This window comes from Lipotes vexillifer, unplaced genomic scaffold (genome assembly GCF_000442215.2).
Source record: "Lipotes vexillifer unplaced genomic scaffold, Lipotes_vexillifer_v1.1 scaffold272, whole genome shotgun sequence".
Classification (NCBI taxonomy): domain Eukaryota; kingdom Metazoa; phylum Chordata; class Mammalia; order Artiodactyla; family Lipotidae; genus Lipotes; species Lipotes vexillifer.
In genome coordinates, this window is record NW_006772469.1 from 468,461 (window position 1) to 495,105 (window position 26,645).

The following is a 26,645-nucleotide window of genomic DNA, read 5'->3' on the forward strand; positions in this document are numbered from 1 at the left end:
TTAGGTTAGGGAATTCGCGTCTGGATGCTGCGGCCCCAGGTGCGCGTCCACCTGCAGGTCCTGGCGCCATGCGGTGCATTCCCTCCCGCCGACGCTGGAGGGCGCGCCCGCGCACAGCCCCGCCCCGCGCGGACCACGGAGACGCTCCAAGGGGCTGACAGGGGGCGCTGTAAAGGACGGAGGGAGCCCAACCCGGAGACTCCGAGCCCAGCCACCGTCCCGGTGGAGGGAGGCTCCGCGGCCCTGGGTCTGGTGGGCGGGGCCGGAGGGAGGTTTTCCCTGCGCACCGGGGGAAGAGACCCCACCTCTTCCAAATCCTGTGGTCGCCATTTGCTTTGGGGGCACTGGAGGGAGCATTGCCCCGAGTCCAGTGACCTTTGCAAAATCGTCTCAGGTTGTCTCGGAGGCAGGTGTCCCTGGATTACAATCTCAGCTCTTCACTTCGCTGTGTGACCTTGGACAAGGAATCCACCTCTCTGAACCTCAGTTCCCTCCACCCCTAAAATGGGGATAATGACCATGCCCAGATGGTACAGCCGGGGCAAGAATTAAATGAGACCCTGTGCCTGCAGGGCACCCACGTAGCAGGGCACCTGGTACATGGTAAATTCTCAAACTACTATCTTACTATTATTAGTATTACCTATCATTGTTACTACAGTATTACTACTATATGATTACTATTACTGTATTACTATATTATTGTATTTATACATTGGGCTGCAGTTTGGCCATTCTAGATATCTGTCTCAAAAGACCCGTTCTTTTGGTTAGAACACGTAGTTCTAAAGCTTTTTAATCTTTTCCATTCTTAAAAGTTATCCAAGGGCCTAAAGTGTTTCTGTTTTTGTGCAATTCACTCCCATGCCATTGAATTTCACCCCATTTAAATTGATCTGGCCAAAATACCTCTGTGGGTAGAGCGATCAGATGAAGACTCAGGATTGCTGGCTTGAAAGATTCCTGCCGGCTTCTTGCAGGAAAGAGAAAGAAAAGCCAGCCTCTTCAAGGATAACCCCAAAGGCCGTGTGGCCCAAAGGCCCCAGGCTGGGAGGCAGGCAGTCTGGGTTCCGATTTTGGTTCTGCCCGCGTGGCTTCAGCAGGGTGCTCCGTCTCTGAATGTGTGCTCAGCTGGACATGAGGAGGTCAGTGGATTCGCATCCTTTTGGTTCCTGCAGCTGTGATGACCTGGCTCCTGGATCTCCCTTACCTATTAGAAGAGTCTGGTATTTGCACGGATGCGTGGGTCCGAGGAAGGAGAAACCAGCCGTTGCCAACCTCACGGGGAGGACATGGATTCACAAAGTTCTCTGTTGGACTTAAGTTCAGCCACTGCCCACACATGACCTTGGCAAGTTACTCCTTATTCCTGCCCCAGGGGTCAGCATGTGGTGACATTCAGGGTAGGACACGTGTCCTTCAACCTTCACTTTCAGCTGGAGTCCCAGCCCGAAGCCCTGCAGAGAGAGAGGTGGCCAGAGGTGTCCATCAGCTGGAGCTCAGGGTCACCAGGGACTATGTTATGAAGGGAAAAGTGTCCAGCACTGATTGATGTCAGGCTCTGGTCAAAGGCAAGTCCACCTTCCTCTATGGAGCTCTTCTCCAGCTGAGCAAGGTCACAGTGCCCTCTGCAAGGACTCTGGATAACCTAAGACTGGGTTCATGTTGAAGTCCATCCCTCTCTAGCTGTGCAAAGTTGATGTGATGGCCTAACCTCTGAGCCTCAGTTTCCTCCACTGGAAAATGAGGGTGTTGATTCTCCAAACTGATGGCACAAACATCACCCATGGAGCACTCCCCCACCCCGCCCTCTCACCATGCTCGGGTTTGGATGCTTCAGTCCTGGTGTTGCTTTCTTCTTCTCCCTAATCAGGAGGACTGATACATTCTGCCCACCATCAAAGCTGAAGGTCAGGAGTTTAAATTGTGTCTCTGCACCCCAGTTCATAGCAACGCTATTTACAATAGCCAAGACAGAGAAGCAACCTTAAAGTGTCCATCAACAGATGAGTGGATTAAAAAGTTGTGGCACATATATATATAGTGGAATACCACTCACCCATAAAAAGGAACGAAACAATGCCACTTGCAGCAACTTGCATGGACCTAGACACTATCACATTAACTGCAAGTCAGACAGAGAAAGACAAATACCATGTGATATTGCTTATATGTGGAATCTAAAAAAAAAGGTACAAATGAACTTACTTACAAATTAGAAATAGACTCACAGACAGAAAACAAACATATGTTTACCAAAGGGGGAAGGAAGGGGAGAGATAAAGTAGGAGTCTGGAATTAACAGGTACACACTACTATATATAAAATAGGTAAACAACAAGGTCCTACTGTACTGCACAGTATCAATATCTTGTAATAACCTGTAATGGAAAAGAATTTGAAAAAGAATCGATTCATATTATATTATATTATAACTGAATTACTTTGCTGTACACCTGAAACCAACACATTTCAAATCAACTATACTTCAATTTTTAAAAAGGATACAACACTTTTTCTGATAGTAGCCATCCTAATGGATGTGAGGTGTACATCATTGGAGTTTTTATTTGCATTTCACTAATGATTAGTGATGTTTGAGTATCTTTTCATGTATTTATTGGTCATTGTATATCTTCTTTGGAGAAATGTCTATTCAAATTCTTGGCCCATTTTTGAATTGATTTGTTTGAGTTCTAGAAGTTACCTATATATTCTGGATCTTAATCCCTCATCAGATATATGATTTGCAAATGTCTCCTATTCTGTGAGTTACCATTTTACTCTGTTGACAGTATCTTTTGAGACCCAAACTTTAAAAAATTTTAGGAAGTACGGTTTGTCTGTGTTTTCTTTTCTTGCCTGTGCCTTTGGCATCATCTAATAAGTCATTGCCAAATCCAATATTGTGAAGCTTCTGCCCTGTGTTGTCTTCTAAGAGTTTTCTAGTTTTAGGTCTTACATTTAGGTTATGGATCCCTTTTGAGTTGTTTTTTGTATATGATGTTGGGAAAGGCTCCAGCATCATTCTTTTGCATGTCGTTATCCAGTTTTCCCAGCACCATTTGTTAAGAAGACTGTCTTTTCCACATTGAATGGTCTTGGCACCCTTGTTGAAAATCATTTGACCAGGTATGCACAGGTTTATTTCTGGACTCTATTCTGTTTTATTGGTTTATATGTCTGGCTTTATGCCAGTATTGGCCTTATTTTTTAGGTTAACTCTTTGACCTATTTGGAATTTGTTACAAGGAATGAGTTACAGGGATTCAGCTTTTTTTTCGTCAGACTAAATGGCTAATCCATACCATTTATTAAATAACTCTCATTCTCCATTGATGCCAGATTTCATCATGAACTTTTCCAATATATGGGTCCTTTTATCTATTCCTTTGATCTTTAGCACTCTGTTCCTAGGCTAATCCCATATTTTTTGATTTACCCTATCTTGATAGTACATTTTAATCCCTAGTAGGACTGGTTTCTGATTTGATTTTTGTTTGTTTGTTTTGGCCATGCTGCACGGCTTGTGGGATCTTAGTTCCCCCACCACAGATTGAACACGTGCCCCCTGCAGTGGAAGTGTGGAGTCCTAACCACTGGACCGCTAGGGAATTCCCTGGTTTCTGAATTTTGTAAGGCTGATGCCTTATAGAGCACATTGTCTAAACTTGCCAGATATGGTCATTTGACCCTTTCCTTGAATTCTTCCATAGATACTAACACATCACTTTAAAATTACTTATCTTTGTCACTGTAACTCATGACTATGAATAAAACATAAGTTAAGTTAATATCCATGAAAATTTTGCAAATGAATTCCTTAACCTATTTCATATTATTTCACCAGTCAGTAAATCAGTGTTGAAAGTTCTGGTACCAATCTCAAGGTTTGACTCTGTCTTTAGTCACATATATTTATCTTTTCTCATTTTCTCATTTGTCTCTTTTAGCTTGAAAGCATTTTAAAACTTTCTAATTTGATTCTTGGTAGGTTTATTTATTTTAGTAACCTAAAGTTTGGGAATTAGGATAATATAAACATAGTTTTTCCATGAAGTTAAGGTCTATAAACATTCTGTCACAAATTTTTTTAAAAAGCATATTAAGATGGAACCCTATAAATTCCCGATTTCAAACTATATTGCAAAACTATAGTAATCAAAACAGTGTGGTATTGGTATAAACAAAGATAAATTGATCAGTGGAACAGAATAGAGAGCCCAGAGATAAACCCACACATATGTCATCAATTAATTTGCAACAAAGGAGCCAAGAATATACAGTGGGTGTTGGGAAGACCAGACAGCCACGTGAAAATAATGAAACTGAACCACTATCTTATACCATACACAAAAATTAACTCAAAATGGATTAAAGACTTGAATGTAAGACCTGAAACTATAAAACTCCTAGAAGAAAATGTAGGAGGTAAGCTCCTTGACATTGGTTTTGGCAGTGACTTTTTGGATTTGACATCAAAAGCAAAGGCAACAAAAGCAAAAATAAACAGGTGGGACTACATCACACTAAAAAGCTCCTCGGGCTTCCCTGGTGGCGCAGTGGTTGAGAGTCTGCCTGCCGATGCAGGGGACATGGGTTCGTGCCCCGGTCCGGGAAGATCCCACATGCCATAGAGCGGCTGGGCCCGTGAGCCATGGCCGCTGAGCCTGCGCGTCCAGAGCCTGTGCTCCGCAACGGGAGAGGCCACAATGGTGAGAGGCCTGCATACTGCAAAAATAAATAAATAAATAAAAAGTGTCTCTATAGCAAAGGAAACCATCAACAAAATGAAAAGGCAGCCTACAGAATGGGAGAAATTATTTGCAAATCTCATATCTTATACGGGGTTAACATTCAAAACATATAAAGAACATATACAACTCAATTAAAAAACAAACAATCTGATCCAAAAATGGGCACAGCAACTGAATAGACATTTTTCCAGAGAAGACATACAAATGGCCAACAGGCACATGAAAAAGTGCTGAACATCACTAACCATCAGGAAAATACAAATCAAAACCACAATGAGATATCATCTCACACCAGTTAGAATGACTATTACCAAAAAGAGGAAGAAATAGCAAGTGTTGGCAAGGATGTGGAGAAAAGGGAACCCTGGTGCACTGTTGGTGGGAATGTAAATTGGTGTAGCCACTATGGAAAACAGTGTAAAGTTTCTTTAAAAAACTAAAAATAGAACTATCATATCACCCAGCAATTTCACTCCTGGATATCTATCCAGAAAAAATGAAAACAGTAATTTGGAAAGATACATGCACCCCAGTGTTCAAAGCTGCAATATTTACAGTAGTCAAGACATGGAAACAACCTAAGTGTCTATCTACAGATGAATGGATAAAGAAAATGTGATACACACAACACACAGACATAGACATATATACAGTGGAATATTATTCAGCCATAAAGAAGAATGAAGTCCTGACATTTGTGACAATATGGATGAACCTCCAGGGCATTTTGCTAAGTGAAATAAGTCAGACAGAGAAAGAGACAAATACTGTGTGATGTCATTTATATATGGAATCCAAAAAAAAAAAAAGAAACTCATAGATACAGAGAACAGATTGGTGGTTGCCAGAGGCAGGGTGTGTGGTCGAAAAGAGTGAAGGTGGTCAAAAGGTACAAACTTCCAGTCATAAGATAAATAAGTTCTGGGGATGTAATGTACAGCATGGTGACTATAGATAAGGTTGTATTATATATTTGGAGGTTGCTAAGAGAGTAGATCTTAAAAGTTCTCATCACAAGAAAAAAATTTATAATTATGTGCAGTGATGGATGTTAACTAAACTTATTGTGGTAATCAGTTTGCAATATATACATATATCAGGTCATAATGTTGTACACCTAAAACTAATACAATGTTATATGTCAACTGTATTTCAATAAAAAAGAAAAACATCAGATCCTCTTATGAAATTATGCAAAAATGAGTGACCAGTTACTTAGCTCTAAAACCTAGTCTTAAGTCATATTCTATGTAGAAATGCATATGAATTGCAACTTTAAGAGATTTCACCAATATGACTTTCAAGGTGCAGGGTACATAGGATTCATTGTATCTCTTCTACCATTCTTTAGCACAACTTCTGTGAAAAACTCTTTCCTGTCAGGTGTCATTACATGATACTTTCTCTTGCACCAATATATTACATTCACATTAAAAAAAAAAAGAGAATCGTTCTCTCCCCAAAAAGCTATTGTTAAGTAAATTTGGGAAACACCCTGTATCATACCCATCTAGGAGTTTTGTCATGCTCATTAGCATTTTAAAGACTCTAAGAATTCCCATAGCAAAGACCTTTGTCTAACATTGTTTACCTCAGGGTTTCATAATTAATGTGACAGAAGTAGGTTGTTTCATGTAATATCTGATCTTGAAGAGCTTATGTTTAATGAAACAAACGCACTATAGTAAATGCTACCCAACCAGCATATGATTTTCTAGTAGATTAAACAAATAACAACTTAATGTCTGTTCAGAACAGCAAAATTTGTGCAGGTGTCCTAAAGCAGTATGTGAATTTCATTTAGTGGTAATATTCTCTCCATACAAATAGAGACAAAATATAAAGAAGTGTTAGGTTGCTCGCCAGAATACACTCAAGATTGAGACAAACTGGAACCAAAGCTCATATGTCCAAACAATGATGTCTAGGCTGTGTTTACAAACAGAACCAAATTTCAAAGTGTACTCCCTGCCCCCCCGCAAAAAAGCAAACATATTTATATGGAATCCCACAAATTCAGTGTTTGGATATTGGGTGAGCTGTCTGTCAATCTCCAACTTCACCAAATAGGAATCCTCATTTACAGAACAGGAAGAGTTGTTTTATTTTTCCCTTTTTTTAAAAAAAAATTAATTAAAAAAATTTTTTTAGGTAAATCTTTAAGTAAGCAAGGACTTCTGGCATTTGCTAACTGGAAAATAATAAAGAAATTTATTCCTGTATATAATTATGACATAAATGTATACATAGAAATGGCTTAGGAAATAGTACACATTTTTAAAAAAATCTTTCAAGTCCACGTTTTTCTGGACAATTACCAATACATGTTAAGTGTAGCTATTTTGAATTTAAATTAAGATATTTGCTTTTTAACCCAGCTGTCAAGGGTGTAAATCAGGAAATAGCAATAACTGAAGATTTTTCTTGAATGTACGTGAACTGTTTTTCTGGTAATGTGGTATGTTCAGAGAGGCATTCACATGGAGTTTCTCAGGCTACTCCACTTCAAGTAAGGTACCAACTTGTGAATTCTCAAAGCAGTTAAGTGTAGTATTCAAATGCTTTTGTCTTTTACAAAGTTGATAGCTTTTATATGTTACTTAGTATTTTAGGTGTTAAAAAATGCATTGTAATCAGTGGTTGCCGAGAGTTAGGGTTATAATTATAACGGGAAGTGCAAGAGAGTTTCATTGTGGTGATGGAACAATTTTGTATCTTGATGGTGATGTAGGTTACATGAATTTATACAGTCTTTAGTGTACATCCAAAAAAAAGTCTGTATAAAAACTGGTAAAATCTGAATAAGGTCTGTTGTGTGGTTTAGTTGATAGTATTATACTAAATGTCAATTTACTGTTTTTGATAATGTCCTATGGTTATTTATGTGAGATGTTTTTCTTTTGGGGAAAGTGTACATGGGAACATTGTATTAGTTTTGCAACTTCTTGTGAAATCTAAAATTATTTTAAAGTTTAAAAAAAATGCTATTTATACTTCTATTCAGTATACTAACCGATTAAAAAAATACTTTCATGTTTCTTAGAGCCAGGTGTGCAACTTTAGTTTTTAACAGAGTTCTTGAGGACCAAATGCTATTTACTTTTATTCAGTCATTTAGTAACTGTTCATTAACTGTCTACAGTAGGAGGCATTACAGTGTCTTAAGAAAATGGGCTTTGGAATTGGCTCTGGTTCAAATCCAGGCTCTGCTACTTTTAGCTGTGTGAACTTGGGGAAGTTACTAAATCTCTCTGAGCTTCAGTTTCTCCATCTATAATGGGCATAATGATAATGATACACACTTATTGAGCCCTATAATATGTGATGAGTTATTGTTTGCACCTTATATAATTTAACTCATTTAATCCTTATAACAATCCTATGAGAAAGGTGCCATTTTAACATTTTCAAACGAGGAAACTTAGGCACAGAGAAGCTAAGTTACTTGTACAAGGTCACTCAATTGGGAAATGCTGGAACCTAGATTAAAACTCAGCTGGATTTTCTGTTTTTGCTATACAGAACTAGCTTGTTGATGGCCAACTGTCCCACCAAGAACAACTAAAAAGAAAAATAAAATTTATCTAATTAAAAAATTTGTTTGAAGGTTTTTGAGACCTACCAGGGGAGCCAGGACATGATAGGCCACCATCCTGAAGTCACGGGAAGCCTAGAGAAGTTGCCTGGTGTTCAGTGTGACCCTTCCCCTTAGGGCACTTGCTGATTTGTAAGTTGTGGCTGAGAGACTGAGAAGATGAGCAGAAAGTGGTCCCAGAAAGTTGGGGAGCTGAGCAGACCTGTCAGTCTTATAGACCTTGTAGACAAAACTTTGGGTTCAGGCGCCAACAAGAAGGAGGAAGCCTGGTAGATACTGGAGTCCTGGTTGTGGGAGGAGTGAACCAGAAATGGACAAGGCCTCCCAAAGATTGAAGCTTAGCTTGTAATCAGCTCAGTTTGTTATTGGTTTAAGGTAATCTGCCCCTACTCTTAACTGCCTGCCAGAAGCCGAAGTGAATGCTTTCTGGAGAAATATAAAATCATTCTCAGCCTCAAATTATTTACTTAATTTTCCACAAACGAAGTCTGGCACTTAGTCAAAAATCATTAGGCATATCAGGCAACCAGACCAAATTATTCAAAACAGAGAGGTATAGGTGGTGGAGTTATCAGATTTGCTTTTTAAATAACTAAGATTAATATATTCAGAAATTTATTTAACAAGATGAAGAACTTCAGCAGAGAATTAGAAACTATAAAAAGGAATCAGATGTATATTTTCAAACTGAAAACTGAGATTAAGAATTCAGTAGATGACTTTATCAAGCAAAAGAGAGATTATAAAAAAGGGTTAGACATTTTTTGAGAACCAAAGTGTAGAGAATTTCTCATTAGCGGACCTGCACTTAAGGAAATCCAAAGTGAGTTCTTTAGGCAGAAGGAAAATGATCCCAAATGGAAGCACAGAAAGGGTATAGAAAGGACAGAAAGGGTAAATTTGTGGGTATATCTAAATGAATGTCTTATAGAGTTTAAACTATATGGAGAATTAAAGAATACTTAATGGTAGCACAAAGATGGGGCAAGAATAAATGATGTTAACGTTCTGTGGTTCTTTTATTGTCTTGGTGATGTGTAAAGTACTAATTTAATTCCTACATTGAACATTGTAATCTCTAGGGCAACTACTATAAGAATAGTAACATAATGTATAAATAAGTTACCACAGGGGAAATGAAATAATGAAACATTTAACACTAAAGCAGGCAAAAAAGGAGAGAAAAAGGAACAGAAGAGGACAGGTGGTTCAAATAGGAAACAGTACAACGGTAGATTTAAATCCAAATAGTTAATTAACTATGTTAGATATAAGACGTATACTGATAAAAAATATAGTCAGATATGGTTTTGTTCTAAAAGAGCCCTGGCGGTCCAGTGGTTAAGACTTCGCCTTCCAATGCCGAGAGTGTGGGTTCGCTCCCTGGTCAGGGAGCTAAGATCCCACATGCCTGGCAGCCAAAAAACCAAAACATAAAACAGAAGCAATATTGTAACAAATTCAATAAAGACTTAAAAAAAAAAGGTTCACATCAGAAAAAGAATCTTTAAAAGAGCCAGTTATTTACAGCTTGTAAGAGTTGTAGCTTGAAGTTTAGGATACAGAAAAGTTGAGGGAATTCCCTGGCGGTCCAGTGGTTAGGGCTCTGCTCTTTCACTGCCGTGGCTTGGGTTGGATCCCTGGTTGGGGAACTAAGATCCTGCAAGCCGCGCAGCATGGCCAAAAAACAAACAAACAAAAAAGAAATGTTGAACGTAGAGGTGGAAAAAGGGTATACTGTGCAAACTTAACTAAACCAGCCCTGGTACTTGTGCCATGCTGTACCTAGCTCATAATTTGGTTGCTAGATTTAAATCAGATAATCTTAGAGTTTTCAAAAGCAATGTCCTCTGTATGTGTTAGGTACCCAGTACATTTAACTATTACGTCTGAGTCATCTTGTTTCTTTTCTTTAAACATAATTTTTTTTCTTTTTTTTAATTAAAGAAAATTTTCAACTGAAGTATAGTTGATTTATAATGTTGTTAGTTTCAAGTGTACAGCAAAGTGAGTCAGTTATATATATACTTTTTCAGATCCTTTTCCATTATAGGTTATTGTAAGATATTGAATCTAGTTCTCTGTGCTATACAGTAGGTCTTTATTGTTTATTTTATGTATAGTAGTGTGTATCTGTTAATCCCAAACTCCTTGTTTATCCACCCCGCTTCCCCTACCTTGTTTCTTAAAATAGTATTCTTTTTTCATTTTGAGTCGATAGACCAAGGACAATGTCTCTTGTACCACTGTATGCATCTGACTCATGGGTTGCTTGATTTTTCAGTAGCTTCCATATATACACATTTTATCCCTTTTCTTAAGTTTTATGTTTTCATTTAACGCACCATCACAGCTGTTATCTCTTATCTTTATTTAAAATCTACTCTGTGGTGCCTCTGCCTACTGATAATGTGTGAATTATTTTATGCTGAAGTAATCTACTTTGAGTATTATCTGTAGAGTTTCCAAACTAAGGACATTCTTCCTTTTTTCCCCTGTACTTTTATGAAAATGTTCAAATTCTTCAGAATTATTCTTTTATAAATTATCATCCATATAATGAATATAGATTTCCTCAGTCATGTCACCTGTCTTTTGGCATGAGGGCTTTTTGAAGAATAGGTAGTGGTGTAATTATTTATAAAATAATACCATAGAACTAATTAGAGAATCTTGTCTGGATCGTTGCTTTGTATGACAGTCTGTTGTACATTGGTTAAACATCAATTGGAGACATCTTAAAAGGCTTTTGTTCTGTTCTGCTTTTGATGTTTCATTTAGCTTTTTGGGAAGTCACATTGCTTTTTGTTGGACTGAAGGAAAGGATTAAAAATGATTAAAATGATTATATTGAGTCAGATCTGAATTAGATCTGAATCCAAAATTAGTTTCCCTAGACAACCAAAATAGTGGTAATTTTGGATTGAATTTGGCCTTTTCCCCATAGGTTAGTGGGTACATTTGTATCTGTGGAATATTATAAGCCTTTCAGAATTGGCTAGACTTAATTAATGAGGGCTTTTCTTTGGGGTTTCTTTCTCTTTTAGGACATGTGAAAATGAAATTTGCCATAGTTAATTTGGTGGATAGCAGTAAAACCAAATATCTGTGTCCTTTCTTTCTGAATATGAGGCTTAATACTGAAAGTTTTAAAATAACCTTTTTCTTATAAATTTTAACTGATGTTAACAAAACTGTGTGAGTTCTTGCAATTTAAGTAATAGTTTCTTCATAGCAAGTCATCTGACCTGGACTATCAAGGAAGTTAACTACTAGAGATGGTAGAACTCATTAATTTTGGTTTCACTCCTGTATTTATTACTATTCATTTCTCTTTGAACAGGTTGTTCCTTTCAACAGCTTTTGATGAAATTCAGGAACATACTTTTTTACTTGAGCAATTGTCATGAGTAAAAATGAAGTAGGAAAATAAAATCGCAGATTAATGAGAGCCATGTTGTATTGTTCACTAGGCAGTGAAATCAGCTGTGCAGACCATCACTGTTGGAGGAGTGAGCACATCACAATTTAAGACAATTATTCCTCTGGCAACTGCTCCCAATGTCCAGCAGATTCAAGTGCCTGGAAGCAAGTTTCATTATGTCCGACTTGTTACTGCCACAACAGCCAGTAGCTCAACCCAGCCAGTTAGTCAGAATCCCAGTACAAACACTCAGCCTCTTCAGCAAGGTTAGTAACCATTTTTTTAAAAACAATAATTAATGCTTTGAACATTATTAGAGAAATTGGTCCTTTTCTTGCTGAAATCCTGATTAAGTATGGCATTTCAGCTGAGTATGAATCAGCAGCTGTTGCAGAAGGCAGTGAAATAGAATCCCAGTTGTATATAACTATAGTATTTTGTTCTTCTAGAAACTGATACACAGTGTGCTGTCATACTGGATAATCATACTTAGTCATCAATTTGTGGGTAGCCATTTTACTGCTGGTTTAAAAGCCTACATTATGCCAGTGGGATAGTTTAAATGGAACCAAATGATTTATCTTATTTTCTAAACTACAAAGCCATCTAAACTACACAGGGTTTGGGGGTCAGTTGAAATGACCAGTAGGCAAGGTATGAATGATAAGTATGAACTTTCATCCTTTACTTATTTTGAATCTGTAATTGCTAATGAAAATCAGTTAAAATGTTGTTATTTTACTCATTGGTATTTTTCCTGAAAAGTATTCCTGTTTGTAGTCCTACTTTGTTTGTGTTTAATCCTTCCAGCCACCTGATATACATACACAGACTCAAACACATAACCTTTCTCCATATTTATCTACTTGTTAAAAAATTTAAACTGTGAAAGGATGAGGACAGTTTATATTTGGGGCCTAATTCTTTTCCTTGGAAGACTACCGCATATTCTTTCAGTGTCAAAATGACATGACAAGTGAATGATCTATTGTTTGCTGGATGTAAATAGATGAATTAAAGACCATGTGTTTGCGCCTTCAGTTTTATTAAGGGATCAGAGGGTTGGAGCTGTCCATTGCTGATAGCTAGTTCATCTAAGAGAAAGTGGAAGAAAAATCTTGGATTTTAAATTACTGATGGGAGAAAATGGAGGGTGCATGAGGGAAACAGTATTTTAGTGTGTATTCTATTAAAATTAGACATAATTATATAAAATAGTAATTATATTTTCTATTCCCTCTTTAAACTGATTTTGAAAGGAAATCTTTTATTACAGTGTTCTTAATGAGAGGAAAAATGAAATTTGCATGTACTGCTGACTAAGGAAGTCAAGTGTATATTCTCTCAGTACTTAGCAAGTGCTACTAAGTGCTACAAGTCCAATTTTCTTATATATCATAATGATATAAAGGAGTCATTAGATATAGTTGGTTATATTCTATGTTTGTGTGTATACACGTATGCTGAGTATCCATTTCCAGCATAACGTTAGCACTGATTTACTCGTTACCAAGCATAAGCGTTTGGTATGAGTGGGAGAGGAAGCTGAAGACCCAGGAAGAGTGGAGGAGCGGGTTGGACAATTCATAATTCTAATGTCTTTACCATTTCCTTCTTTTCCAACCTTATGTCTGTCTTTCTGCTCCTCTCTGCTTCGCTGTTCTCTTTGCCTGCTAGCAATCCCTCACCCCCTTCCTGCTTCCCTGCTGCTTGCTTTCCTTCAGTTTCCCTCTCTGTTCTCCCCTCTGGCTTCTCCACCTCTCTCTGTATATTCCCTCTTCCCACCTGCTCACATACATATACCACCCATGCTATTTCCCTCATATCTACCCATATTTCCCTATTTTTGTCTTGCTCTCCTATCCCATAAAAGATCTGGGTATATGTAAAATATATTATTTCATAGGAATAACGAGTTAAATTTACAATTTTCATTAGAGATACACTGAATAGTTGCTGTAGTTCATAAAATGTATTGATGTGTTTTTCTAAAGGCTTAATTCCCTGTGAGGGATTTACTTAAATGCCAAAGGGAATTGGGCTCCTCTTGTACATTTTCCCATCAAAGCCATACAAACACCAGTATTCAGACGTTCCACCATATTAATTGCTGGCTGGATGGCAGGTAGCACAGTAAAAGGACCCAGAAGATTGCTTGGTTAATCTCTTTAGAATATAATCTACAATCTTGGTTAGGGAGGAAATCAACTTAAGAAACTAAAAACCCTCAAACACTTGCAGGTATGGTTTCTAAAGTTTCAAAGGAGACTGTTCTGAAAGGATTGTTCAGAATTGCTATTAAAGACCAAAAAAATGAAAGATTATGCCAGCATCTATGAAAACGGCAGTAGTGGTAATGTGGGACCATGCTCAAAAGTTAAGGAGGAAGCAACTGTGCCCCAGTTTAAAAAAAAAAAAAAGGTCGAGGAGGAGAAATCCAGACTATTGACGTAGCTATATAAGTATGACCCCCTTCCCATGTATATTTTATACTGTTCTTTTTCTTGACCACTACATTTTCTGTTTTCTGCATTCCCCAGATTTCAGTTAAAACGCAGCATGCGTATGTCAAGCTAATGTAAACCCAGAATTCCCCAGTTTTCTAGCTCTGTGTGCGTGCGTGGGGACACTTCCCTGTCCTATCCTTATGAGAATCATCCAAGTCTCCCATGAGATGTGAATAAGGGCAGGACACACACTCCTTCCCCGTCATTTCACAGACCACCAGGAAGTTCCTACATTTCTCTAGCTGTGCAGTTACCTCAGAATTGCTGCTTGTGTGCTCATGAACCAGTGACTGTCATCGCCTTGTCAAGGAACAAAGTGGTGTAGGGTGTCCTCTCTTCAGTGTCCCAAGCACGAATTCAGGCTTTTAATTCCTTTTAATTTGCCTTTTAATTCCTTATAGTATTGCTACAGTGGTTATTATAATCAAAACAGAACAGGAAACAATTTCAAATCAGGTATCAGATGGCATGGCACTGCTCCTGTAATTCATGGTCATACACTCTTTTTGTATAGCAACTTTATTGAGATACAGTTCTCATCTACCATAAAATTCACCCTTGTTAAATACAGTACAGTTTTTAGTATATTCAGAGATATGCGATCACCACCACTGATCATACGCTCCTTCTGGAGGTCTCCCACCTTCCCACCTACCCCCTTCTCCCTAGTTTGTCACCTTGCTGCCAGGGCCTGCTCCCTTTTAGATCTGAGTACCCTCTCTCTAGTGTTCTTCCAGGGCTGTCAACTTCTCGTCTTCAGCCATCAACCCTTCCATCCCTACCAAAAGTAAAAAAAAAAAATTGTTAACATTGTTAACAGCCTTTCTATCCAAGGAAGTCTGTTCTTTTTCTTTTATTGTTCAGAACAGTTTGTTTGATTCAGTGTTCACAGCAGTTTAGATCCCGTTATCTCAACCTCTCATAGCAGGCTCTAGGCCTTTTGCCTAAATAAGACCCGAAGGGATGTCCTTTCAGTCTTCTTAAATCCCTCCTTTAGACTGAGGAAGTGGCAGTAGGCAGTATTAGAAATGGTACTTCTTTTGATCCAAACATACAGGTCTAGAACCACCCTGTTTCCTGAACTTCATCACTGTATTTCTGCATGTCAGGTTTCATCTTCCCTTTAGATCAGCTCATCCTTGAATTTTTAATTCTAATAGCTGTCATTTTCCCATTCACTTGAAAGCTCCATGATAACCGATTTTTTTTCTCTTGTACCTACGGTTCCTGCCATCCTTTCACCTCCACCCTGTCTCTTGGAGCTGTTCTCTCCTTTCCATTCCCAGTGCCATCACCGCAGATTAGACTCTCATGTTTTGTACTCTTCTAACTTTCTTTGTTTCTTGCAGCTCTGTTCTGTTTTACATACTGCTGCCGCGTAGTTTCTTTTTGTGTCATTCCAATGATGTTTCCGAACATCACAATCCTCAGAAACTTCTCATTGCCTGCTGAATTAATAATACAGATTAAATATACAGATCTCTACCCTTACATTCAAGGCCTTCAACAAAACAGCCACAGTCTGCCTTTTTTTTTTTTGCCAGTGCTTGCCTACTTTAACCCTAGGTTCCAGCCAAACCGGTCTGTCCCGTAGCACTTTGTGAAGTGCCCAGCATCAAGCCTCCACTTCTCTTGCTCTGCCGCTGTGTGAACTGCCCTGCTCCAGTCTGTATGCCCGCTCTGCAGCCTGACCATTGGTCAGGACTGTCTCAGACACTGTCCTCTATGCAGCTTTCCCCGTTCCCAGCCCCTGCCAGTCAGATGTATGTTCTGTCTCCTTTGCTCTCCCACAGTGCTTTCTCTTTTTTTTTTTAATAATGTTTATTTTATTTGGGTACTCGTCTAATCTGCTCTACTTGAATGTAATCTCTTTGAGCAGGTGTCTTGTACTATAGTTTCCCTGGAACACTGTCTACAGTGACATTTATGTAGCAGTAATGGTTGTAATAACAACAAGAACAATAACAGTAATGGGAACTAACGTTTATTGAGCACTTACTATCTGTTGAGCACTGCTGTAGTAAATTTTCATGAATTAACATATTTATTTCTCTTACCCTGTAAGGGAGATACTATCCCTATATTGCAGATGGGGATACAGGCAAAGAGAATTAAAGTAGTTAGAAAGCAGCAGAATTGGGATTTGAACCCCCAGGGTCTTATGATTTAGGAGACTACATTCTTTTTTTTTTAATTTACTTTTTATTGAAGTATAGTTGAGTTAAGGAGACTATATTCTTAACCTTGCTGCTCTGCTGCCTTTTAGTAGTACTCTGTAAATAATGAATTGTACACAGAATTAGAAATAGTATAGAACAGCATTGTTACCCAAGTTCCTGAATGGCAGTTTTTAATTTATGCATCATTTCATCTCACTGGATTTAGTAGTGAATATATAAAGCATCTGAATACAGATTGAAGTATTTTCAGTAGAATATCTTAAACGACAGACATTCTCTCATAAAGTGGATAGACTATAGCTACCTTAGATATAAGTTCCCTAGTTAGATGGGTTAAAGAATTTTGAAAGTAACTGTCTTGATTAAAGATTCCTCCAAATAGGAAACCAGTGGAATTCTTTAAGCTCTCTCATGAGGATATCGTGAGCGAACTAAGTATCTTACATGTTTTAAATACTACTTTCTGTAAACAAACTGTCCTTTTCCTCCCTCCTTTTTACAAAGCAAAGCCAGTGGTCGTTAATACCACCCCAGTGCGGATGTCAGTGCCACTTGTCTCAGCGCAGACTGTCAAACAAGTGAGTATCACATCACTTCTTCTCTCAGTCTCTCCCAAACAGACAATTTACTTTTAAAATTGAAAGTTAAGGGCTTCCCTGGTGGCGCAGTGGTTGAGAGTCCACCTGCCGATGCAGGGGACACGGGTTCATGCCCCGGTCCGGGAAGATCCCACATGCCGCGGAGCGGCTGGGCCCGTGAGCCATGGCCGCTGAGCCAGCGCGTCCGGAGCCTGTGCTCCGCAACGGGAGAGGCCACAACAGTGAGAGGCCCGTGTAAAAAAAAAAAAAAAAAAAGTTTACGTTTAAGAGATTTTTTTATTTATTTATTTTTATTGAAGTATAGTTGATGGACAATATTATATAAGTTACAGGTGTACAATATAGTGATTCACAATTTTTAAAGTTTATACTCCATTTATAACTACTGTAAAATATTGGTTATATTCCCTGTGTTGCACAGTATATCTTTGTAGCTTATTTATACATAATAGTTTGGACCTCTTAATCCCCTAAGTTTAAGAGATTTATACTGAATTGAGAAACTGTGAAATTTATTTTCGTGGTCATTGACATACTTCCTTTCTTTTTAGGTTGTTCCGAAACCGATCAATCCAACTTCCCAAATAGTCACCACCAGCCAGCCACAGCAGCGGCTTATCATGCCTGCCACCCCACTGCCACAAATCCAGCCAAACCTCACGAACCTGCCACCAGGCACTGTGCTGGCACCGGCTCCAGGAACAGGGAATGTAGGCTATGCGGTGCTTCCTGCTCAGTATGTGACTCAGGTATGGGCAAAAAATTAAGTCATCGCATTTCAAAAAGTTTAATTGGGTCTAAGATGTCTAGCATTATCACATTCTAAAACTACTCAGAAACATCTAACTCAGTGTTTAGACTGTTTCCAAAACCTTGAATTGTTAATGAAAACTTCTGAGTTTATTTTTATGTATCTTTAATATTTAGAAATATACAGCACAAGTCAAGTATACAAGTCAGGCAATTTGGAGCTGAGAACAGTTTGGTAGGAGGGCAAGATCGTGTAGATATAAGAGAAAATACATTGAGTTGAAATCAGCAGAGTCCCAGGCTTCCCTGGTGGCGCAGTGGTTGAGAGTCCGCCTGCCGATGCAGGGGACGCGGGTTCGTGCCCCGGTCTGGGAAGATCCCACATGCCGTGGAGCGGCTGGGCCCATGAGCCATGGCCACTGAGCCTGCGCGTCCGGAGCCTGTTCTCCACAACGGGAGAGGCCATAACAGTGAGAGGCCCGCGTACCGAAAAAAAAAAATCAGCAGTGTCCCAATGAGTTTAGAAAGCACTGTGACTGTAATGAAGTTCCTCCTCACATTATGAATACGATGCCGCTCACCTGTTCTTGGAAAATAGACTGTGAGATGCACTTCCAGGTGACATATCGGTAATGATCTGTCCAGATCTGGTCATCTTTAGATGACATCTGGTTATCTTTGGAATCAGAGCCACATATTATCCAATTGGCTGGCTTGGGTTAGGAGTGCTGCTTTCTAGGAAGAAGATAGAAGTTGTTTTCTTTTTCATGTAAGAATCAAGCAGATTAATTAGCACCATATTCTAAGCTGTTGAGTTGATCTACTCAAGATTATAAGAGAGACAGAAACCTGTGTACTTTAAAGAAGTGTACTTTGGAGTATGTTATGTGGCTACTGATTGAAAAAATTAGTGTTCAGTATTTTTATCATTAGCATCTCTTTTCTTATGTTTAGAAATCAGTGTAAAACAGGAACTTAATTATTACGTATGTAACTTCTCATTCTCTGTAACTTATGATAAATGATCACATTTTATTTATTTTATTTACAAGTAGACACATTGCATTTTTCTAGCCAATACAAGTTTTACTACAGTACTATCAGGACATTCATCTGGAATTTCCTAATTCTGATATCCTTATTCCTCTGTGAAAGAATTTCTTATATTTATACCATGTAGTACTTTAAAATGTCCACATTGTTTTTACCTCTGGTATTAGTTTTGGGTCTTTAGAAGAGCTCTATGAGGTAGTGAGTATGTTTGTATGAAATTCTCCGTTCTGTTTTTCCTATTTTAATAGATGAATTTGTGCTTCTTACCGATCATCATATTTAGGAGTATTGTCCATTTTTGTAAATATGGTCTGAAATTACCTTTCTTTATATGTAGCTACAGCAGTCTTCCTATGTGTCTATAGCAAGCAACTCTAACTTTACCGGAACACCTGGTATCCAGACCCAAGCAAGGCTTCCGTTCAATGGGTGAGTGAGTTATTTGAATATATGTAAGTTAAGTTGTTGGATCAGGTTAAATGCAACATCAAATATACATATATATTTCAAAATACATGTATTTAATTTTTTCCCCCTCAAAGCCATGTGAGTGTGCCTCTGCAGTACTTTTTATTTTGAAATACTTTAAACAGAAAAGTTGCAGGAATAGTCAGAGAACTCCCAAATTATCTTTTACTCCGATTCACCAGTTCTGGCACAGGTGATTTGTTATTTTCTCTCTCTTTTCTCTTTTTCTCTGTCTCCTCCTGAATGTGTTTTTAAAATGATATTAACTAGTTTTAAAATTGTTATTTAGGTCTTTGCTTTTTCTTTTATTTGTTTTTTAATCTGTCAATTGCTGCCTTTGCAGTATTGGTTGAGAAGCAGTGCTTTAGTTAATTACGTGGAACCAGTCTACCTCTCCTCTCCGCTCCTAAATTCCAACTTCACACACCCTTTTCTACTTACTACCTTTCATAATTGAATCCCAAAGAGTTTAGGAGGTTTCAACTTTAGTTCTCTTAGAAGAAAGAGTATATTTTGTGGAATGTTCTTCAGAAACTATTGATAACTTCCTTTTCTTTTTTTTTAATCCATATCTTGGCTCTCTACCTTTCTTTTCATGGTACAACTTGCTTTTCAACTTAATGTAAATGGAACAACATAACAAACTTTTATTAGAGTTGGGTACATTTGTTAAAGCTTTATTTTAGGAGGAATTTACAGATTAGAGACTTTTCTCAGTTTAAATAGTTACCTTTAATTGATTAAAATGTATATCTTTTTGTTTGTGTCTGTGTAGCATAATGCCATCAGAGTCTGCCAGTCGGCCCAGAAAGCCTTGTAATTGTACAAAATCGCTGTGTTTGAAATTGTAAGTCCTTTTGCTGCTGTTTCCTCATTTGATATAACTGAAAATGCTTTAAAAAATAAGTGGAGTTGGGCTTCCCTGGTGGCACAGTGGTTGAGAGTCCGCCTGCCGATGCAGGGGACACGGGTTCATGCCCCGGTCCGGGAAGATCCCACATGCCGCGGAGCGACTGGGCCCGTGAGCCATGGCCACTGAGCCTGCGCATCTGGAGCCTGTGCTCCGCAACGGGAGAGGCCACAACAGTGAGAGGTTCGCGTACCGCAAAAAAAATAAAAATAAAAAGTAAGCAGAGTTAACTAAAAATTCTTAACAGACCAATTTCATAAGTCTAAGTAATTAAACATACAAGTGAATGAACACATATGACGGTGTAAAAAGACTCATTCATTCAGAAGGAAATAATTTTAGAGTCTTTACCACAGATGAGGCACTGGAGTAGGGCTTAGGGATCCAGCTGCATGAGACAGACATGATCTCTGTCCTTACTAATAAATCTGATCTTATTTATGACCTTTATATTTGGTCTCTTAAATGAGATGAGACTCTGAGTAGTTTTTTTTAACTTGTTGATGAATTTGCTTGTTAGTACTGAAGAGATTTGACATGAAACAGTTAAATAAAAAGCAGTGGTCTTATGGGGGTTTAGAATCCAAAGAAACATGACAGTAGTTCACGTGAGCAGGTTCCACTAATATAATAGAATATAGCTCATGTTTTTCCTTTTTGTGATTTTGAAATAACTTACTTTTGGGGTGCGTAAAAATCACATAGCTCTTGTGTTGACAGCTGTTACTACTGGAACTAAGTTTCTAAACCAAAATTCTAGGAGCTGGTGACTTTACTTTTGAGCCTTGTCAGTACCTGTTGTTAACTCTATAAGTCGGTGGCTCTGAATACATTTCTAAAATGCTTTACTGCATATATAATGCTATTAAATAAGATAATTTCTAGTTTTGTTTCTCTTAAAAATGACTTTTTTATATGACTTACAATGATTTTTATATTCCAGATACTGTGATTGCTTTGCAAATGGTGAATTTTGCAACAACTGCAATTGTACTAATTGTTATAATAACTTGGAACATGAAAATGAAAGGCAAAAAGCAATAAAGGTGATTATTTCTTGTTTCATTTAACTGACAAAAGTTTACAACTTCACCTGTTTTTTTGTTGAGCTCAAGTATTTTATGAAGAAAATTAATTCCCTTTGCAGAATTTAAGTTTAATTTACTGCGATTTAACATCACTTGATATTTGATCTGTTTTGATAGGCATGCCTTGACAGAAATCCGGAAGCTTTTAAGCCCAAGATAGGGAAAGGAAAGGAGGGAGAATCAGATCGACGTCACAGCAAAGGATGTAATTGCAAACGATCAGGATGTCTTAAAAACTACTGTGAATGCTATGAGGTGAGTTGAGGTTGGGAAAAATAATCTAACCATCTTTTGAAAATAACTTTAGAAAGTGCATACAAAAAAAATTTACTTGTAAACTGGGAAATTACTTTGCAATTGCAGTTTGAATATATTGCAGTTTGAAAAGTCAGCCCAAGAGCCCTAATTTGAGGAAGACCTACCTTCTCGCCTCCCAAGCAGGGCTTCAGAGGAACAGTACCTTTGTTTTGTCATTACAGCTTGGGGTCTCATTAGCAGAGTTACCAGCTCATAACTTCGTGGTCATTGTACCTGAAAGTATGCAAACCACAGCACCAGTTTGTTGATTTTCAATAACAATAACATCAAAGTGGACTGGACACTCTGTAGTAGTGGTTCTCCACTGAGGGGTATTACTACCCAGTTTCTCCCCTACAGACTTTTTGGAAATATATATGGATAATAGCCTGCATTTCAGGGTGCAGTCCTGAGAGGATAGTCTTATCTTGTTCCAAATGCTAGTACCCTGTTGAAGAGCACTGCTCTGTGGAAAATTAAATTATGTTAGAAGGTTTGCCTTGTGAGCATAAAAATAGGTAAGGAGGAATATGTAATTGCAGGATGAGGTTATTGGCTATTGTGAGGTGACTGCATCCATTTTACCATCTAATCATCCCACTCAACTGGCTGTTTTTATTTATGGGTCAGGCAGCATCTTTTCTGGAAAATGTATATTGAAACTCTGCTTTGATAGATGCCGTGTAAATGATCCACTTGTTTCAGACAAAGTACTATATAGTTTGTTATTTTTATTTTCAAAGCTTAAATAAAGCAATCTAGTCATACCCAAGATTAATCCAAGGTTACTACAATTGGTTTCTTGGTGCGCCCGAAACTCTTTACTGATAATCTTTTGGGTTGAGTCATTCCTACGGCAGTTGGCTCTTCTCATCTGTTATATTTTCATTCGTTCAGATTTCATATGCAGAGCGAAACCTTATTTTAGTTTTGGCCAAAGGCCTGGCCTGGTAAAGTAATACCAGCAAGCACTGCACTCTCCCTTGGCCAGGTGTGCTCTGCTCTAGGAGCGTGTACCTGCAACCCAGTGCCCCACCCCCATACCAGGTGTGTCGTAGTAAAGATTTTGTGTACTGTATTCTCTCTGTAGTGAATTCTTAATTTACATATTTCAGAGGTCAAATACTCCTCTCAAGAAGTACAGTAAAGTAACATTTTGTTAGTCCTAAAGTCAGTAGGAGTGAAAATTGCACATAATCAAGATTATTTTTGAAAGTCTCTTAACAGTGTCGCAGAGTACAACAAGCCAGTTTTTCATTCACATTGGGAAAGACTGACTCTTGTTTGCACACCTGATGAGATAGGTGGCTTCTGTTTACAGACCATATCATACAAAAATTGTCATGAATATGTAAGCTGTAAAACCAATTCCACACACAAAAAAGAGAAAATGGGAACTGTTATAAAGCTGGGTCAGAAGGGCAGAGAAAGCCTTTCTTGCGTGTGGCATTGAACAGTCAATACATGCTAAGCATATGAAATTCAGACAGACATGAACTAAATAATTGAACTGGTTGACAGTTCTGTGAACTGATAGAAGTAGAAAAGGCAGTGGACTGGTTGAAATATGTTAGAAGAGAGAAAGCTGCTCTATCTATTTTGATAAAATCCTTGACATGCAGGACATAAACAATGTCTAATAACTAATATGTTGTTCTACAAGACCAAGCAATGGAAAAACTTGGAATACAGTGAACTCTGACTAGCAGTGGCCAGTTGGCTCACTGTGAATTAGTTATGATGTTGTCTGACAGTTTGTGTTGTTCATCTTTTGAACTGACTTGGCTTTTTTGGTCCAGTTGGTCTGCATCTGGATAAGACATCGATGTCCCTTTCACACGCCTTTCAGGGCTTGTTGATTGAATGAGTGACTGTCCACATTATTTAAGTGATTGTGACTTTTCTTGTGACCTTTTTTACCCCCCTCCCTCTTTTTTTTTTTTTTGGCCACAAAAGAAGTTGAATTAGCAATGCTCAATGGATGACTTGTATTTGTAATTTCTCCCTCCTGAGTTCCTATTAGACATTATTAGTACCTTTCTTATAATTCTTAAAACTTAATCCAAGTTACCATTATCAGTATGTCTTCTTCCCCCGGAGGTTAGGAATTTTATCTCTTCACCATTAGATACTTATTAAGTATTGCTTCAGTTGGATCCCAGACTGGCTCCTAGTAAATAAGCCGGTTAACTCAAAAGGTATATCCATTTTCTTTTCCTTTGGTAAATGGAATTTATTAGTGTATTGTAAAAAAGGAGCAGGGTAGGTGTGTTCATAATATGATCCATTTATCTTACTGTAGAGAGGAAGGACAGTAGGCTTGTTTATTTATTTAAATTGATGTGGGTTTGCTCAAGAAAAAGTAGCCAACAAAAGATACTAAAATTTACTAGGAGTCTGGGAAATGTAAATGAAAGAACGAGACCTCACTTTATTAAAAAGAGCTATAGTATACATTGTTGGAGGGAATGTAGGAAAGGCTTCCTTTATCCATTGCTAATGAGATGTGAGGTGTTATAGCCTTTTGAAAAAACAATCTGGCCACATCTATTAAAATTAAAATACATGTACCCTTTGAGCAGTGAGCCCAATTCTAGAAACCTAGCTCATAGAAATAAAAGTGTAATATATACAAAAAAATGTTTTTATGCATTGTTTGTGAAACTCAAGAACTGGAAACAAAACAAATGGCCATCAGTAGAGGAGTGAATGCCCAAATAAAATGTGGCACATCCATACCAGGGATTAATAGCCAGTCATTAAACAGGATGAATTCAGCCTATGCCAGATGACTTGGAGGGAGGGATTTCATGAAGTATAGTGTGAGAAAAGGAAGATGCAGAAAAGTGAGTATATGATTATGTAAAACAAACAAAAAAGAAGAAAGACTTCTGTATTGGTGAGTTAATATATGTACATAAAGCCTGTGTTTTTCATAAATATACATATAGTTTATATATCTTTACATGAAAGGACACACTGGTTTAATACGGACTGTTGAAGGGTTTGGGGACTCTGGACAGGGGATTTATTTAGGGAGGGGGAGGTATAATAAAAATAGTGTCTGTGAAATCCCTTTGATATGATACTGTGTATGTGTTTGCATAAGTGGGAGGTCACCAACATGTTAATGGTGATTTGATTGAGGTGGCTGGATTCTGGATGACCCTTATTTTTGAATATTGTATCACTCATTTTTTGATAAAAGAACATTTGTTATTCATATCAGGAGGAAAATCTATAGTGGGGGAAAATTGGCGTGGAAGGCCTCAAACAAACATAGTATAGCCACTTTCAGAGTGGCCAAGAATACTGGGCCTATGCACATGCATAGCTGGCCCCTTTGGTGTTTGTCAGCAAGAGATGTTTCCATTTTATCTATGTCAGTTGACCAGCTAACTCTGTCACCTATTGACTTGATTGTGGAGTCTACTATAGTGATGTCTTTTGGTTTTGATTTGGAAGCTTTTCTTTTGTAAATCTTTTAGGCAAAAATAATGTGTTCCTCAATATGCAAATGTATTGGCTGTAAGAATTTTGAAGAAAGCCCAGAAAGAAAGACGTTGATGCACTTGGCAGATGCAGCCGAAGTAAGGGTACAGCAACAAACAGCAGCAAAGACTAAGTTATCCTCTCAGATTTCGGACTTGCTTACTAGGCCAACACCAGCTTTGAATAGTGGAGGAGGAAAGTAAGTCAATATTTGAATATCTTTTTATAGTATGATATATTCATTTTTGGTAAAGTTTCTTTTTTTGGGCAAAATTGGGCTCATACTTTTGGTTGTTGCATACATGACTTTTGCATTTTCTATCTTTAATTACTTGTAAAGGAATTTAAAAGTAACAGAAAAATCACTGTCAGATATATTGTACAGTTCTAAAATGCACGGTAGTGTATTAGGTCACTGTGCTTAATTTAATTGGATTTCTCCCTACTAAGATGAGGGAAATTTGAATAATTTGACAAACCCTGAAGAAAACCAAAATTTTTATACCTCTTACTGGTTGCGTTGTTATTCATATTTTTTCACATTCTTACCTTCTTACCTTCCCATGCCCATGTGGCACTTTCCCCACCCTGTTGGAGAGCCTGTCACACACTGTGTTATTGTACCTCCTTATTTCCCTAGACTGCTGAGCTCTGGAGTAGGAAAGCTGGAGCTTTACAGTCAGGCCGACCTGAGTTTAAATCCTATCTGTGCTCTGTTGTAATTTGTGACTTTGCCAAGCGCTTCACCTCTCTGGGCCTTACCTCGGTTTTCTTATCCTTCACATCACCCTTTTCACGTGGCTCTGAGGAGTAAAGCACAGCTTGGCAGGGCCCATTGCACATAGCATGCTGACTTGAATTTGTATTAGAGAGTTTGTTAGAGGTTAATCTGAGGAATTATTAAATGGAATGAGCCTTGAAAATGGTATTTCATTTAAAATGCCGAAGTTGAAATAAGATCCAACTTATAAAACTTATAAAAGTAAGGCTTTTGTACAAAATATTTCAGATATTAGTTCTAAAGAACTCTTTCTTGTAACTGGAGTATAATCAGCAAAAAGTTCTTGACTGAATGAAGTGGAAATGGGCAGACACCTTAATGAGGGGTATCACAAGGGGTCCTTTCTGGTCATCTGCTTTCAGTAAACCTTAGATTATTAAGTCTAATCTCTATGAGAAGATTAAAGATATTGCTACACTAAAATATTTACAATTAATTTTTCAACTTGGGAAGATATCTGTTATTATGAAGTGTGAAAGAACACAAAATTATGCACTGTTATCAAAACTAAGTATAAAAAAACTGTATTAAAGAAGTCCTACTAGCGTTATTAACAAGCTTTTGCCTTTGAGTGGCAAAAATTTGAATTTTTTTTTTTCCATTTTCTTTCCTATAGTTTCCAAATACTATATAATGAGTGCTACTGTTATACACTATTAGTTACTTTTTCAATATTATTGTAATATTAACTTTATTGTAATATTTTAATATCATAATATTTTCTAATTTAAAATGCTTTTTATA

The 26,645-nt window shown here is 37.8% G+C and overlaps 1 protein-coding gene across 4 annotated transcripts in view; it reads left to right on the plus strand.

Moving 5' to 3' along the window:
• The window catches only part of LIN54 (lin-54 DREAM MuvB core complex component), a 74,293-nt gene that overhangs the window by 45,116 nt on the left and 2,532 nt on the right, over positions 1 to 26,645 (plus strand). For all 4 annotated transcript variants that reach the window (XM_007447538.1, XM_007447536.1, XM_007447539.1 and 1 more), the window contains 8 exons: positions 11,826 to 12,042; positions 16,968 to 17,041; positions 17,614 to 17,811; positions 19,203 to 19,294; positions 20,109 to 20,180; positions 21,187 to 21,289; positions 21,449 to 21,586; positions 25,117 to 25,319. In XM_007447538.1, coding sequence (XP_007447600.1) covers positions 11,826 to 12,042; positions 16,968 to 17,041; positions 17,614 to 17,811; positions 19,203 to 19,294; positions 20,109 to 20,180; positions 21,187 to 21,289; positions 21,449 to 21,586; positions 25,117 to 25,319 — 1,097 coding nt within the window. The remainder of the gene's footprint in view (positions 1 to 11,825; positions 12,043 to 16,967; positions 17,042 to 17,613; positions 17,812 to 19,202; positions 19,295 to 20,108; positions 20,181 to 21,186; positions 21,290 to 21,448; positions 21,587 to 25,116; positions 25,320 to 26,645) is intronic.